General features: G+C 32.1%; 1 protein-coding gene across 1 annotated transcript; it reads right to left on the bottom strand.

Annotated features, from left to right (window-relative positions):
• On the bottom strand, positions 1 to 855 carry LOC21410338 (pectinesterase inhibitor 12). The gene has a single exon (XM_010102116.2). The coding sequence runs from the start codon at positions 706 to 708 to the stop codon at positions 175 to 177; it is 534 nt and encodes a 177-aa protein (XP_010100418.1). The 5' UTR covers positions 709 to 855; the 3' UTR covers positions 1 to 174.
• Between the last annotated feature and the right edge of the window lie 11,225 nt (positions 856 to 12,080).

Genomic DNA, 12,080 nt, shown 5'->3' on the forward strand with positions numbered 1-12,080 from the left:
AGAGACCAAACTCAGCAACACACGAGCCAGGCAAGGCAAGGTACAGTACTCACAGGAAAATGTTTAAGGACACTATCCATGCTAAGCATCATAGCTAATAGAAAATAAATTATATATATAACGCACTTTCTATCAATGTGTAATGTTCACCGATACCTCTAACATTGTTTAATGTTAGCGCCACATGGTGGCCAAATAAAGGCCGTTGTCCGCCATCTGACGGAGCCTGGCGTTGGTCCTTGCTAGCGGCGACCTTATTCCCATCTCCGAGAAGGTGTCTTCACACGTCTCGTAGTCCGTCAGCGCCGCTGACAGGTTGCTGTTGAAGCTGCCCTTGTCATGGGCCTTCATGTTACCGAGACTCGTCCTGAGGCTGCTCAACGCGTCGCCGTAGTTCTCCTTGCACACCCCAAGGACCTGCCTGTACTTCCCCGCCACCTTCGCCGCCGCCTTCTTCGCTGCTATCGTCTCCGCTATCAGCTGCTTCACCGTCGCCTGAGACGCCGCGTACGGGCTCTTCTGTCCCCTCACTACGGCGCGACACAAGCCCGGGTAGTCCGCTCTCCGGCAGATGTCGCCGCCGGCACCGCGGCCTCTGGGGCGGCGGACGCGGAGGCCGCGGCCCTCGGCTTCGCCGGAGAGGAATAGCAGCGTGACTATTGCGAGAAAGACCATTGAGAAAGATTTGGAGCGGTTAATCAAAGCCATTGCGTTTCTAATATGATATATATTTTTTTTGCCCTTATTTTTTTTAAAATATATATATATATATATATTTTCTCTTTCTCAGGGTCTCTCTGCAATCTGCATTATCCGGTTGGAAAGAGGGAGGCTTCAATATGTCGCCGTTGGGTGTCTGAGCGTTCTTTTTTTTTTTTTTTATAATTATTTTCAAGAGTTTGGTGGAACATATATAAATTGGAGAAGGGTCTTGGATCCCATTTTGGGCTATTTTTGTTTGTGGGTAGTATTTGATTTTCTAAAACGAAAGATGTTTTGACTATTGTTTTAATTGTGAGGTTTAGATCGATTATAGGCCTTGATGGAGAGATTTTGTGTGCAATTTTTAGCGTAATTTGCTAGCCACGGTTTCTGCAAGTAATCTAGATGGCCTGTTTCTTAATTTAGGCTGCCAGGAATATTACGAATGGAAACGATATTGGTTCGTCCTTAAACAAGGCCAACAACATTCTAAAGTTTTGGTGTATTTGCTTTTTGCCTGTTATTGTAATATATAGATCTGTTATATGTATGGAAAATCCTCGTTACCAACTCCATTGTCTTTTTCAGGGGAAAAAGAAAAAAAAAAAGAAAAAAAAAAACCTCCCTTGCATTCTAGTAAATACATTTAGAACCATTGACGGTCGACAATTCAGTTTCTAAATATAGAAAGAAATATTCCAAACATTTACATATATAAGGAAAAAAACAAAAAAGGTAAACATGAATACATAACCATTCTCAACATCCAATAATTAGAGTTTCATATTCTTGTCGTTTCCTGGTAGCCTATTGTCGTTTTTCATACTGTTGTCTTTTGGGGTTATTATCTTTTCGATGCGGCGTCCTTTCCCAAGTGATGTTCTTTTTAGTTTAATGTTGTTTTGCAGTAGCTATTGTTTTTTAAAATTATAGTCGCTTTTTATCATTGCCCTTTTTCGAGATTATGCCGTTTAAAGATGATGATCTTGTTTTTTCGCACTGTTGTCGTTTTAGGTTACTGTTTTCTTCTCATTGCTTTCCGAAATCGCGTCTTCTTTTTTTTTTTTTTTTTTTTTTTTTTTTTTTTTTTTTTGCCGATGATGCCAATGTCTGATTGTCATGTGACTTATGTCGTTTTGATTGTTGTCTTATTCCGGGATTATATCGTTTTCAAGCTATAAGCCTTTTCTGTTGTCACTTTCTAGTTTATCTTTTTGAGATTATTGTCGTTTGCTTGTTGTTGTTTGTTATAATTATTCCGTGTCAGGAATTTCTTTTGTATTTTTCATTATTATATATGCCGTCGTTTTTTATAACAAGGTATGTTTATTAAGATTTTGTCAAATTTTCTTTCTGTTATCGTTATTTCGGTTGTTGTCTGATCCATGGTCATGTCGTTTTTTATGTTGCTATAATTTTTTTCATATTGTTGTAGTTTTACAAGTTTATGTCTTTTTTCTAGTCGAATATTGATGTCGTTAGTGGAAATCAATATCCATTTTCGCTGTCCATTTACAATTTATATCATATACTGTATGTTGGTTTACGTTAGTGTCGTATTTTGGAACTATGTCGTTTTGTACCATTGTCGTTTCATGGTGAATGACTAAAAATGGAATTTAGGTTCTTTAAAAAAAAAAAAAGAAAAGGGAGCTTCTTATTGGAGGCCACACGGCGCACACATACTAATGGGTGCATTAATCTGGATGTAAAGTCTCCAAACATTTTACTCGGCCAAAACAAAAAAAAAAAAAAGGTCTCCAAACTTTTTAAGAACCAATTAAGCAAATGGTAAATTATAGTTAAAATAATTAGAGAGCAGTACAATTCTTTCTCTTTTTGTTTAAATTAGATTACATTTTACCTAACACAAGGTTAATTGTCACATTTGCATTCCACCACAATTCAAGAGAAATTGTGCTTGGCAAAAGTTCATTAAGCTAATAATAATTTTTGTTTTGACATATTACAAATCACTCTCAATGGTGCTTCATTCACTTCCCATGTTCGTTCCCCTTAAAAAGTGTGAAAAGGAAACATATCTTTGTCACGAAAATCTTGGAAGCTTTTGAATTATTAGCACTTGTTGCCTCTCTTTGTGGAAAGTGTGAACTCCACCAAAACATGTAGCTAGCCATTTGTCCTTGATTCTAAACCAAAAAATCAAGTATTCAATTTCAAATATCAGTTTGACTTTGTTAGCCAGTTGATCACAATTGTATTTTTGAAGGTCCAATAGTCTAATAAATTACGTTTGTTAGAAAGAGAAAAAGGCAGCAGTGATCATGAGAAGGAAATTGAGGGAAGAAGGTTACTGTATAAGAGATTGACCATTTAAGTAAGGTTAACATGTTAAGTTAAATGACTTAAAGTGTGTTTGAAATTGATTTTTACTTGTTTTTAAAAGTGTTTTTGCACATCTTTTGAGACACGAAAATGAAAACGATCTGCAAACCGTATTTATTTAGCAAATATTTTGAAAACGAAAAAAAAAAATAAAAAACAATGAGAATGGTTTTTGTGAATGAATTAGAAAACGGTGGAAAGTTATTTTCTCTTTTTTATTTTCATTTTCTAGTACTTATCAACAATGTTATAACTTATAATATATTAATTAATAATTATAATCAAACACAATTTTATTTTTTTATTATACTCAAAATAATCTCTTAAAAGATCAATGCAATTTCATAATTGATTTAATAATTCTCAAAACAATCTTATTTTTATTTTTATATTAAAAATAAAATTATTTTAAAAATGGAGACCCTTAATATTTTTATATATTGTAGTTATATTTGTATTTAGAATATACGTGCTTCAGATATTTTACCTTTTAGCTAAAACACTACGGCTTTACACTCACAACTTCCCTGAACGACTCTACAGCTTTGACTATGTCGAAGTTCTAGCTAGCAAGTAAAACAAAGAATTGGCAACAACAAGAAGAAAGATAATAAAGTAATAATACACTGACTATGGGAAATTATTTAATAATTGGCACGGAATATTCCTTCTATGTATTGAAGATGATGTTTGATATGAGAATTCGTGTTATGATTCGAATTATGATTTGTGACTTATTACAGTATTTTCTCTCACATTACAAGAAAAATGGCTATTAGCGACGACAAAAAGTCCACTAAGTATCTCATTCTTAAAAACACACGTAAATTAAGAATAATTCTGAATCTGTGAACTAAACGTCTATTAAGTATCTCATTCCTTATTCATGCAAGGAGGGAACAAGTGTATATTCTTTGGATGCCTACGATGTGTATACAAATAGTGGTGGAACTTTGGGCCGGCGAGCAGGCAGGCAGGCCCGCTGCCCGAATTTTTCAGGCTCGGCGAGCAGGCCCATATGCCGGTCCGTCCAAAGTGGTATTTCAGGCTCGGGCTCGGGCAGCTCGAATTTGGGCACCTCGCCGGAGCCCGCCGCCATGTAGGCGCCATTAGCTGGAGTTTTTTTTTTTGAATTTTTCCGGCCAAGCCCGATTTGCCCGAAAATCGCAAGAAACGGTCAAAATTACGACCGTTGGTGCCCGAAAACCCAAATTTTACCCGAATACCCGAGCTACCCGAATGTACGAAAACCCGTCCAACGACTATTTTTGTAATGACTGAGAAAATTCCAGACTTTAAATAATACAATTTATTTATTTAAGCCAAGGATTTTCCTAGAAAATATTATGTGACTGAAGGATTTATGGAATCAATAGATGTATTCCTAAATTCTGTAGCAGATTTCATGTTAAGTTCATGTTTTCGATCAAGTAAATTCGATCGATAAATTCTTGCCGTACTTTAAGGCGGAATAATTTTCAGTACAAGTATAGTTTGAGAATCTTAATTTCAAGAATCTCCAAACACAGCATGATGTTAGCAGCGTAAAAAAAAAACGCACTGACATTTTTAAAAAAAGAGAAAATCCTTAATTGCCAGACAGCTAGGTTAAAGTCAGAAGATAAATACCCATAGTAGAAGGGTATAATGTGAACTCGGGAGTTGACACCGTCAGAAACAACGTCATTTCTGAAAATTAACGCAGGATAGTTAAATTTAGAATTTGTTCAGTCTAGAATTAATTTCAAGACTGTAAACAGTTCAAGATATTACGCGAATAAGAATTTAATGTGATATCCAAAGCAGTCAAGGATTTAACATTTAACTGTAAATAAACAGTAGAAAAAGGAACCGTCAGAAATGGAAACGAATTCCTGTTAGCTAAGTTACTCTCTTATAGTCAGTATAATTTTTATCAGTTTCTAAGGGAAACTTAAGAAAGTGGACAAGAGTACAATGGGGTAGGTGAGATTTTTTTCTCTCCCTTCCTCCACTTGGCCGGCCATGCATGAAAAAATAGAGCCAAACCTTTGGCTAGTGGAGTGTGCTAGAGGACTTTATGTTAAGGTGATGTGATGTTAGTGGTTGAAGGGGAATTAATGGCAAAGTTGCTTCTTCTTTTCTCCTTCCAAAACCGGCCAAGAAAGGGGGATTTGAACCAAAAATTTGGTTGAATGATGGAGTGGAATTGGTGTTAAAAAAAATAATTTCCAAGTGCCTATAAAAGGAACCAACATAGGATAAGCTTCATTTTTTTTCTCCTAGCTTTTTCCCCACTCAAAAAATCCGGCCACACACTCTCCATTTCCTCTCAAATATTTTCTCCCACTCTCCAAAACTTGAGCCCCTAGCACACCATAGAAGAAGAAGAAGGAGATTAAGGGATTCTAGGAGGAGACTAGTCAAGCATTCCTCTAAGGGTAAAGAAACTCTAAATCCTCTCTTTTTCATGTTTTGGGAAAGTTTGAAATAGAGAAATATTCTTCTCAAATTTCCTTATACTCTTATAGTTTCAAGCCATTAACAATCCTAGAGGAGTTCAAGGGTTTTTCAAGAGAAAGAGAGAATTCTTCAAGGGTAAGTTCTTAAACTCCCCTCCATTAATTTCTAGCCAACTTTAAGCTTGGATTTATGGATGTAAATTTGTGGTTCTTGAAGAGATAAGATTGTAATAAGGGTGTGTGAGTTTTATGTTGGTTTTGTGAGTTTTGAGCTTAGTTTGATGTGGTATGTTTATGCTTAATCTAAGTTGCTTATTTTCAAATTAGAGGAAAAATTTTCCGGTGACTTTGACCGCGAAAATGAGGACCATAGAGCGAGAGTTTTTAATGTTTTAAAGCTTGAACTTATAGCCCTGGATGTTTTGAACATTTTCGGTTACTATGACAAAACCTAATTTTAACTCTAAAACCAAGTTTGAAGCCATTTGGCAAAAACGGACAAGCTGTCCAACACAGTTTCGAAAAAAAAACTGGCAGCCACTGGTTCAGCCAAACGGGACCCTTAGAAGCTGAATCTCGATTTTTCACAAAAGTGACAATTTTATATTTCGACGAGATGAAGAAATTTGATGAAGAAAAGATTTTCAAAATCCGACCCTAAGAGGTACTAAAACACAGATTCCCGAAACGGCACAGTTTTTGACTAAAACAGTTTCAAGAAAAACAACAGCTACGGCTTTCAGCCAAACGGGGCCTTTAGAGGCCGAGATGAGAAGCTATACGGCTCAACTCCAACATAATTGCTCTGATATAGCTGGCTCTTTTAGGCACTTGGATATTTCCCAACAACTCCGGTCCATTTATGGTTATTGCTTCTGTGAACATAGTAGCTAAATAATCCCAACGCGTTACATAAGGCAGATATTGTATAATTGTTCGGTTTTCCGCAATTTTTTCCATTCCTCGGTGTAAATAGCCTAATATTGGTTCACAGTCAATAACATCTTCACCATCGAGAGTAACGATGAGTCGAAGAACACCATGCATTGATGGGTGGTGGGGACCCATATTTACTATCATGAGGTCTTTTCTTGGAGCTGGTATATTCATAGGTTTTTCTTTTTCCTCGATTGATTCTTTCATGAATTACTGAAAAGCGAAAATAAGTTCATTAAAATAAAAAAAAATCAAGATCTAATAAATCAAATAATTCAATAATTCAAAACGCTTCCTCAAATTCAAATTAACGCATTTTTGATTCCCGAATATCTAACTGATTAATTAATTCTTTATAACGTATTCTATTGTTCTTTGACAAATAAGACAGCATCCTTTGGCGTTTTCCCAAAATTTTACGGAGGCCTCTCTGAGATAAATAGTCTTTTCTGTGCAATTCCAAATGTGAAGAAAGTTTTCGTATCCTATTAGTGAGGCTTAGTATTTGAAATGTAACAGACCCCCTGTTTTTTTCTTTTTCTTCGTGTGAAATAACCGAGATGAATGACTTTTTTATCATAAAATGAAATCTTCCCCCCCACCGGCCCTTATTGCTTTGCTAGATTTTTTTATTGATCAATAATAATAATGTTATTCATTTTTTTTTTTTTATTTGGCATACACAATACAATAATCTTAATTTTGTGAATAATCTTAATTTTGTGAATAATTTCCAATTTGAAAATTGTATTCGAATAGGTAAACAAAAAGATAGTTGTCTGCACTCACAAAAGATAAAAAATTATATCTAAAATTTAAAAATAAACTAAGAAGATTTTTGCATTATTTCTAGATATTGATATGTCATTAAATTAGTATCGTGTATCATAATGGAATAGAAAACAATATAGGTGTGCATCTATTTGTCTTCATATATGCAATATAGTACGGGAAATAAAATCAATCCGTATTTCACTTTTTTTCAGTACACGCTTAAGTTCATTTTTAAATTGCGGATACATATGTATCCTTACCATACTGAAACGACTGCCATTATTGGTATCAAACCAATAGCGATTCATACAAGCGAAATCTTCTAATCGATAATTAGGCCAAAGAAAGAACTTTAATCTAATTATATTATTTTGATTTATTTTGCTTTTATTCAAAACCGGACTCTTTACCTTATTTTCATTACAAAAAAATGCATTGCTAGGTATACCATTTCTATTCCTAGAATTGAAACAAATTAGAATTCTCAATTCTCTACGATGTCTAGGGGATAAAATAGTTTCAGGAACAAACAAATCATAATGATTTTTGTCTCGATTTTCAGTCATCTTTTGATGTTTTGAAATGAATTCATCAAAATTCTTCGTATCAACATGGCCCTTTTCTCGATACCTTTGATTAATTGTGTGTTTACTTTTATGAACCAACGAAATACCTATAGTTTGATACATAATAAATTGTCCTTCATTTTTTCTAGACAGACGAACTGGTTCAATAAGTAATATTCCCTTTTTAATCAATTCTGTAAGAATGAAATTTTTCTGAATCATTAGAAGATCCAGATTTATTTCTCCCCTTTGAATAGAGGCTATAGTAATTTCTCTTAGGTTTATCGGTCTAAGCAGGGAACAATATACTTTGATGTTATCGATCATTTTTTTATTTAAAGAATCGTCCCATCTCAATTGAAAAAGCAAATACCTTTTTAGTAAGAAATCAAACTCCGCTTCCATGTTGGTCCTGGATTGTTTTTTATTTTTTTTCATCTTTGATACCGCATAATTTTCTTCAATATCTTTTTCTTGATTTGAGAGAGTTGATTCAAAATCTGTTTTGATTCCGCATTCTTTTTCTACTTGATTTTGTTTTTCTAATTCAAGATATTTTTTTTCATTTGAAAATATTGATATAAAGATATCTCTTTTTTTCTTTCCAGTCGTTTTTTTATTTTTATTTCCACTGGCATTTTCATTTACATTAAGATTTAAAAGGAGAAATTTGATTGGTATGTACCATGGTTTAATCTTATACGAAGTATAAAGTATCAAAAATTCTGGGAAAAACCAAAGTTCGAGATTCGATATGGGACAACTTAGTATTTCTTCATTCATTCTCATCCAATCAAAAAGTTTTTTTTTTGATGGATTCATTTCTTGATTTTGATGAATCGTGGGATAAAAAAGATCTTTCTTGTCGATTTTCTCAATTATTTGATAATTATTAGCCCTAGGTTTAGTATATTTATTACTGTTGGCGTCAGTATCCATATTGATCCAGGCCCTAATATCCATTTTCTTTCTAAGACAAAAATTGAGAATTATCCAATCGAAATTTTTTCTATCCGGATTGTTCTTTATATCTATAATATTATCTTCTACTAGATAATTATTGATAGGGATACCTACCAGCATATTAAATAATTTTCGTTTATGTTCGGTATAATTATAAAAAATCTCTTGGTTATTATTTACTTGTAATGGTAATCCATAAATAGATGAGTTTTTCTTATCTTCATAATTAATAAAATTATATGATAAAAGATCATATCTATATTTTTTTTTAACATTTTTTTTTTCGGAGTTAATTAATGGCTTTTTTTCATATGAATCATATTTGTTTAAATGGTTATTTTGAGCTATAGAGTGTTGATTTACTATATTTATACCTTTTTGTGGTACTAATCTAGACTGAGATAAATTATTTTGATAATAACCCCTTAAGCAATTTTTCCATTGATTTATTTCATAATTGGGGATGTTCTTATGTCTTAATTCGGAATGAAATATTTTTTGTGTTCCAAGAAAATAATCCTTTATTTCATTCTTAAGAAAAAGAAAAGCTCCATTATATTGAAAGACAGATCTTAATCTTAACTTATATAAATTAAAAAAGTTAAAACCCCGGCTTTGTGATAATTTGTAAAAGACATATGCTTGTGACAAATAAGATAAATTACAAAAAGTTTCCAAGTTCTTATTATTAATATTAGAAAGTGACTCTTTTATAGTCGAAATAAACTGCGTTATCTTTTGATTTGTTTTATCAATTTTTTCTTGATTTCTTTCATTATTGTAAATATAGTTATTATAGGAACTGGTTTTATTAACAATTTTTTTTAATGATTCAAAAAAATAAAAAAAAAGTTGTGCATTTATTCTAGGAATATTAATGATAAATAAAAAGATATTTCTATATATTCTTTCAATGAAAAATTTTATAAAATAATTTGATTTACGGATTAGTCGAACATTTCTTCTTTTTAATAGCTGCAAAATATTTTTTGGTGATTCCAATCTTTTATCATTATAACTCATTTTGTTAGAACTAATATTTATATGTGGACTTATAAATCCTTTTTTGTTGTCTTTTGAAATTTTTTGTATTTGATTTATGGTTGTGTTTGTTCTATTAGTTAGATCTTGTATTTTTTTTTTTGTTAATGAAAAAGTTGTCCAATTTGTAGATTGAATGTTAATGGACGGTTCATGAATTAGCTCGTTATCGATTATCAAATTTTTTTCTTTTTTGCTTTCACTCAATTCATATAGTTCTATTTCTCTTAATCCAACTAATAGAATTGGGTTCATTTTTGAAAGTTCTTTTATTATTTTTTTTAGAAATACAATATTTTTAATAACCCATTTTTTTCTTTCTTTTGAGACATTTAGAAATAATTTTGTTCTTTCTTTTAAAATTATTAGAATTCTAAAACATTTCTTTTTTAATTTTATAAGTCTTTTTTTGAGTTCTTTAAAAATAGGTTCAAAAAATGAAAGTTGTTTTCTGGGCGAACCAAAAGGAAGTTCAGTTTCCATTCCCCAAACTGTTAAAAAACAAAAATCATTTTGTTGTTCTTTCTTTTTCATTGGATCCTTATAATTGTTTCGTAGCTTAAGCTTAGATTTGTGCCAAGGTTTCAGACGAAAAGGAAATAGGATCTTTATCTGAATACCGTCTATTAACCAGTTTTTCGGAAATTCTTTTTCTGCTAATTGAACACCATTATAAGTGCAGTTAACATGCACTTCTCTTTTCCAATCCTTTACATCCTCCGACCATTCAGGAAATTGAAATAATAGTATACGACCAATATTTTTAACTATTATCAATGAGGGTAATATAATATATTTTCTCAGAATTGATTGGATTACTAATACAAAACCTCTTATTACTTGAGCAACTACAATGCTATCCCAGGTTTCCGCTATTTCTATACGTGCATTCTCCCTTCTTTTTTCTTTTTCTTTTTTTTTATCTTTTGATTTTTTCTCTCTATAGTCTGAAATTTTGAATTCTGGCTTTTTCCATAGCCAATGTTGAAATTTTTTTTTTATCGGCCTCAACATATCAAAAGAAAAATAAACATCTTTGTCGATTCTGTCCAAAAAAGGAAGGGAGTGTACGTTTGCTTGAAAGGTTTTCCAAATAACTGTTTTACGCCTTTGAGCGCGCATTGAGCCTTTGATTATGTCTCGACGAAAATCCGATTGTTGCGAATAACGTATCAAAGCAATGTCGTCCCTTTCATCATTATTATTAGTATCTTGGGAATTACTATAACCATTGGTATTTTCGAGTTCATGATTAAAAATCAATACACGTTTGCATTTTCTTGAACGAATCTGAGAATCCGTTCCCAAAGCTTCTTCGTTTTCTCCCTCCTCTTGTTCCAAATCGTCGATTAATTTGTATGACCATTGCGGAATTTTTTTTCTGATTTCTTTTATCCCAATAGCTTGTTTTCTAATTGTTTTATTGTTAGGATCCGTTAGAAATCTTTCAAATAGAAATCTTATTTTTTTTTCTCGTCCTTCTAAATTAATTCGTAATTGTTTATGTTCAGGAAGTAAATAAAATTTTTTAAAATTTAAACTTGATGTTGGTTTTCCATTAAATTCATTGATTAAGTTCAAGAAAAAATTCATTTCTGTTGATAATAATCTTTTATCAATTCTATCAAATGGTTTTTTTTCTTCAAATTCTAAATAATTAATAATAAGAAAGAGACCGTGGATCTTATTTATCCAACCTCTTTCTATGTAATTTTGTATGGAAACTTTATCTTTGATTGAAAGTGAAAACCTTTTTTTAATTTGTCCACGGTATGCCCCATTCAAGAAAGGATCATATACTTTTGGTAAGTATTTTTTTTTCGTATTATCATGACACAATCTAGGTCTTTTTTCTAGTACATCCAAAATAAGGAATTTACTATCTAGAGCTTTGTCAAGATCCTTGATTATATTTATAAATTTGTTGTTTAGGTTTTTTCTTTTTTGTTCATTAGTATAACTCCAATTATTATATAATTCATCAGAGTCAAGTTTATCTGTTGTGAACAGAGACATCTTTCTTTGTATCATTTCGAAAAAAGTTGACAAACTGGGTGGGTACGTAAAAGATATTCTTTTTTTTCCATCGCTTTCACATGTATGAAAAAAATATTGTGACATTTCATTTTTTACAGCATTTTCAAATTTATCGTTTTTGATATAACGAAATGGACGATTCCAGCGTTTATAGTCGAAAAGAATAGTCACAAGAGGTTTTTCAAACCAGAGGAGTTCTTTTTTTTCTTTAAATATTTCTAACTTCGAATTTTCTTGATTCCGATCCACATCCAGATAATAAGTTTCATAAACG

Source organism: Morus notabilis, unplaced genomic scaffold (assembly GCF_000414095.1).
Source record: "Morus notabilis unplaced genomic scaffold, ASM41409v2 Scaffold99, whole genome shotgun sequence".
NCBI classification, from domain to species: domain Eukaryota; kingdom Viridiplantae; phylum Streptophyta; class Magnoliopsida; order Rosales; family Moraceae; genus Morus; species Morus notabilis.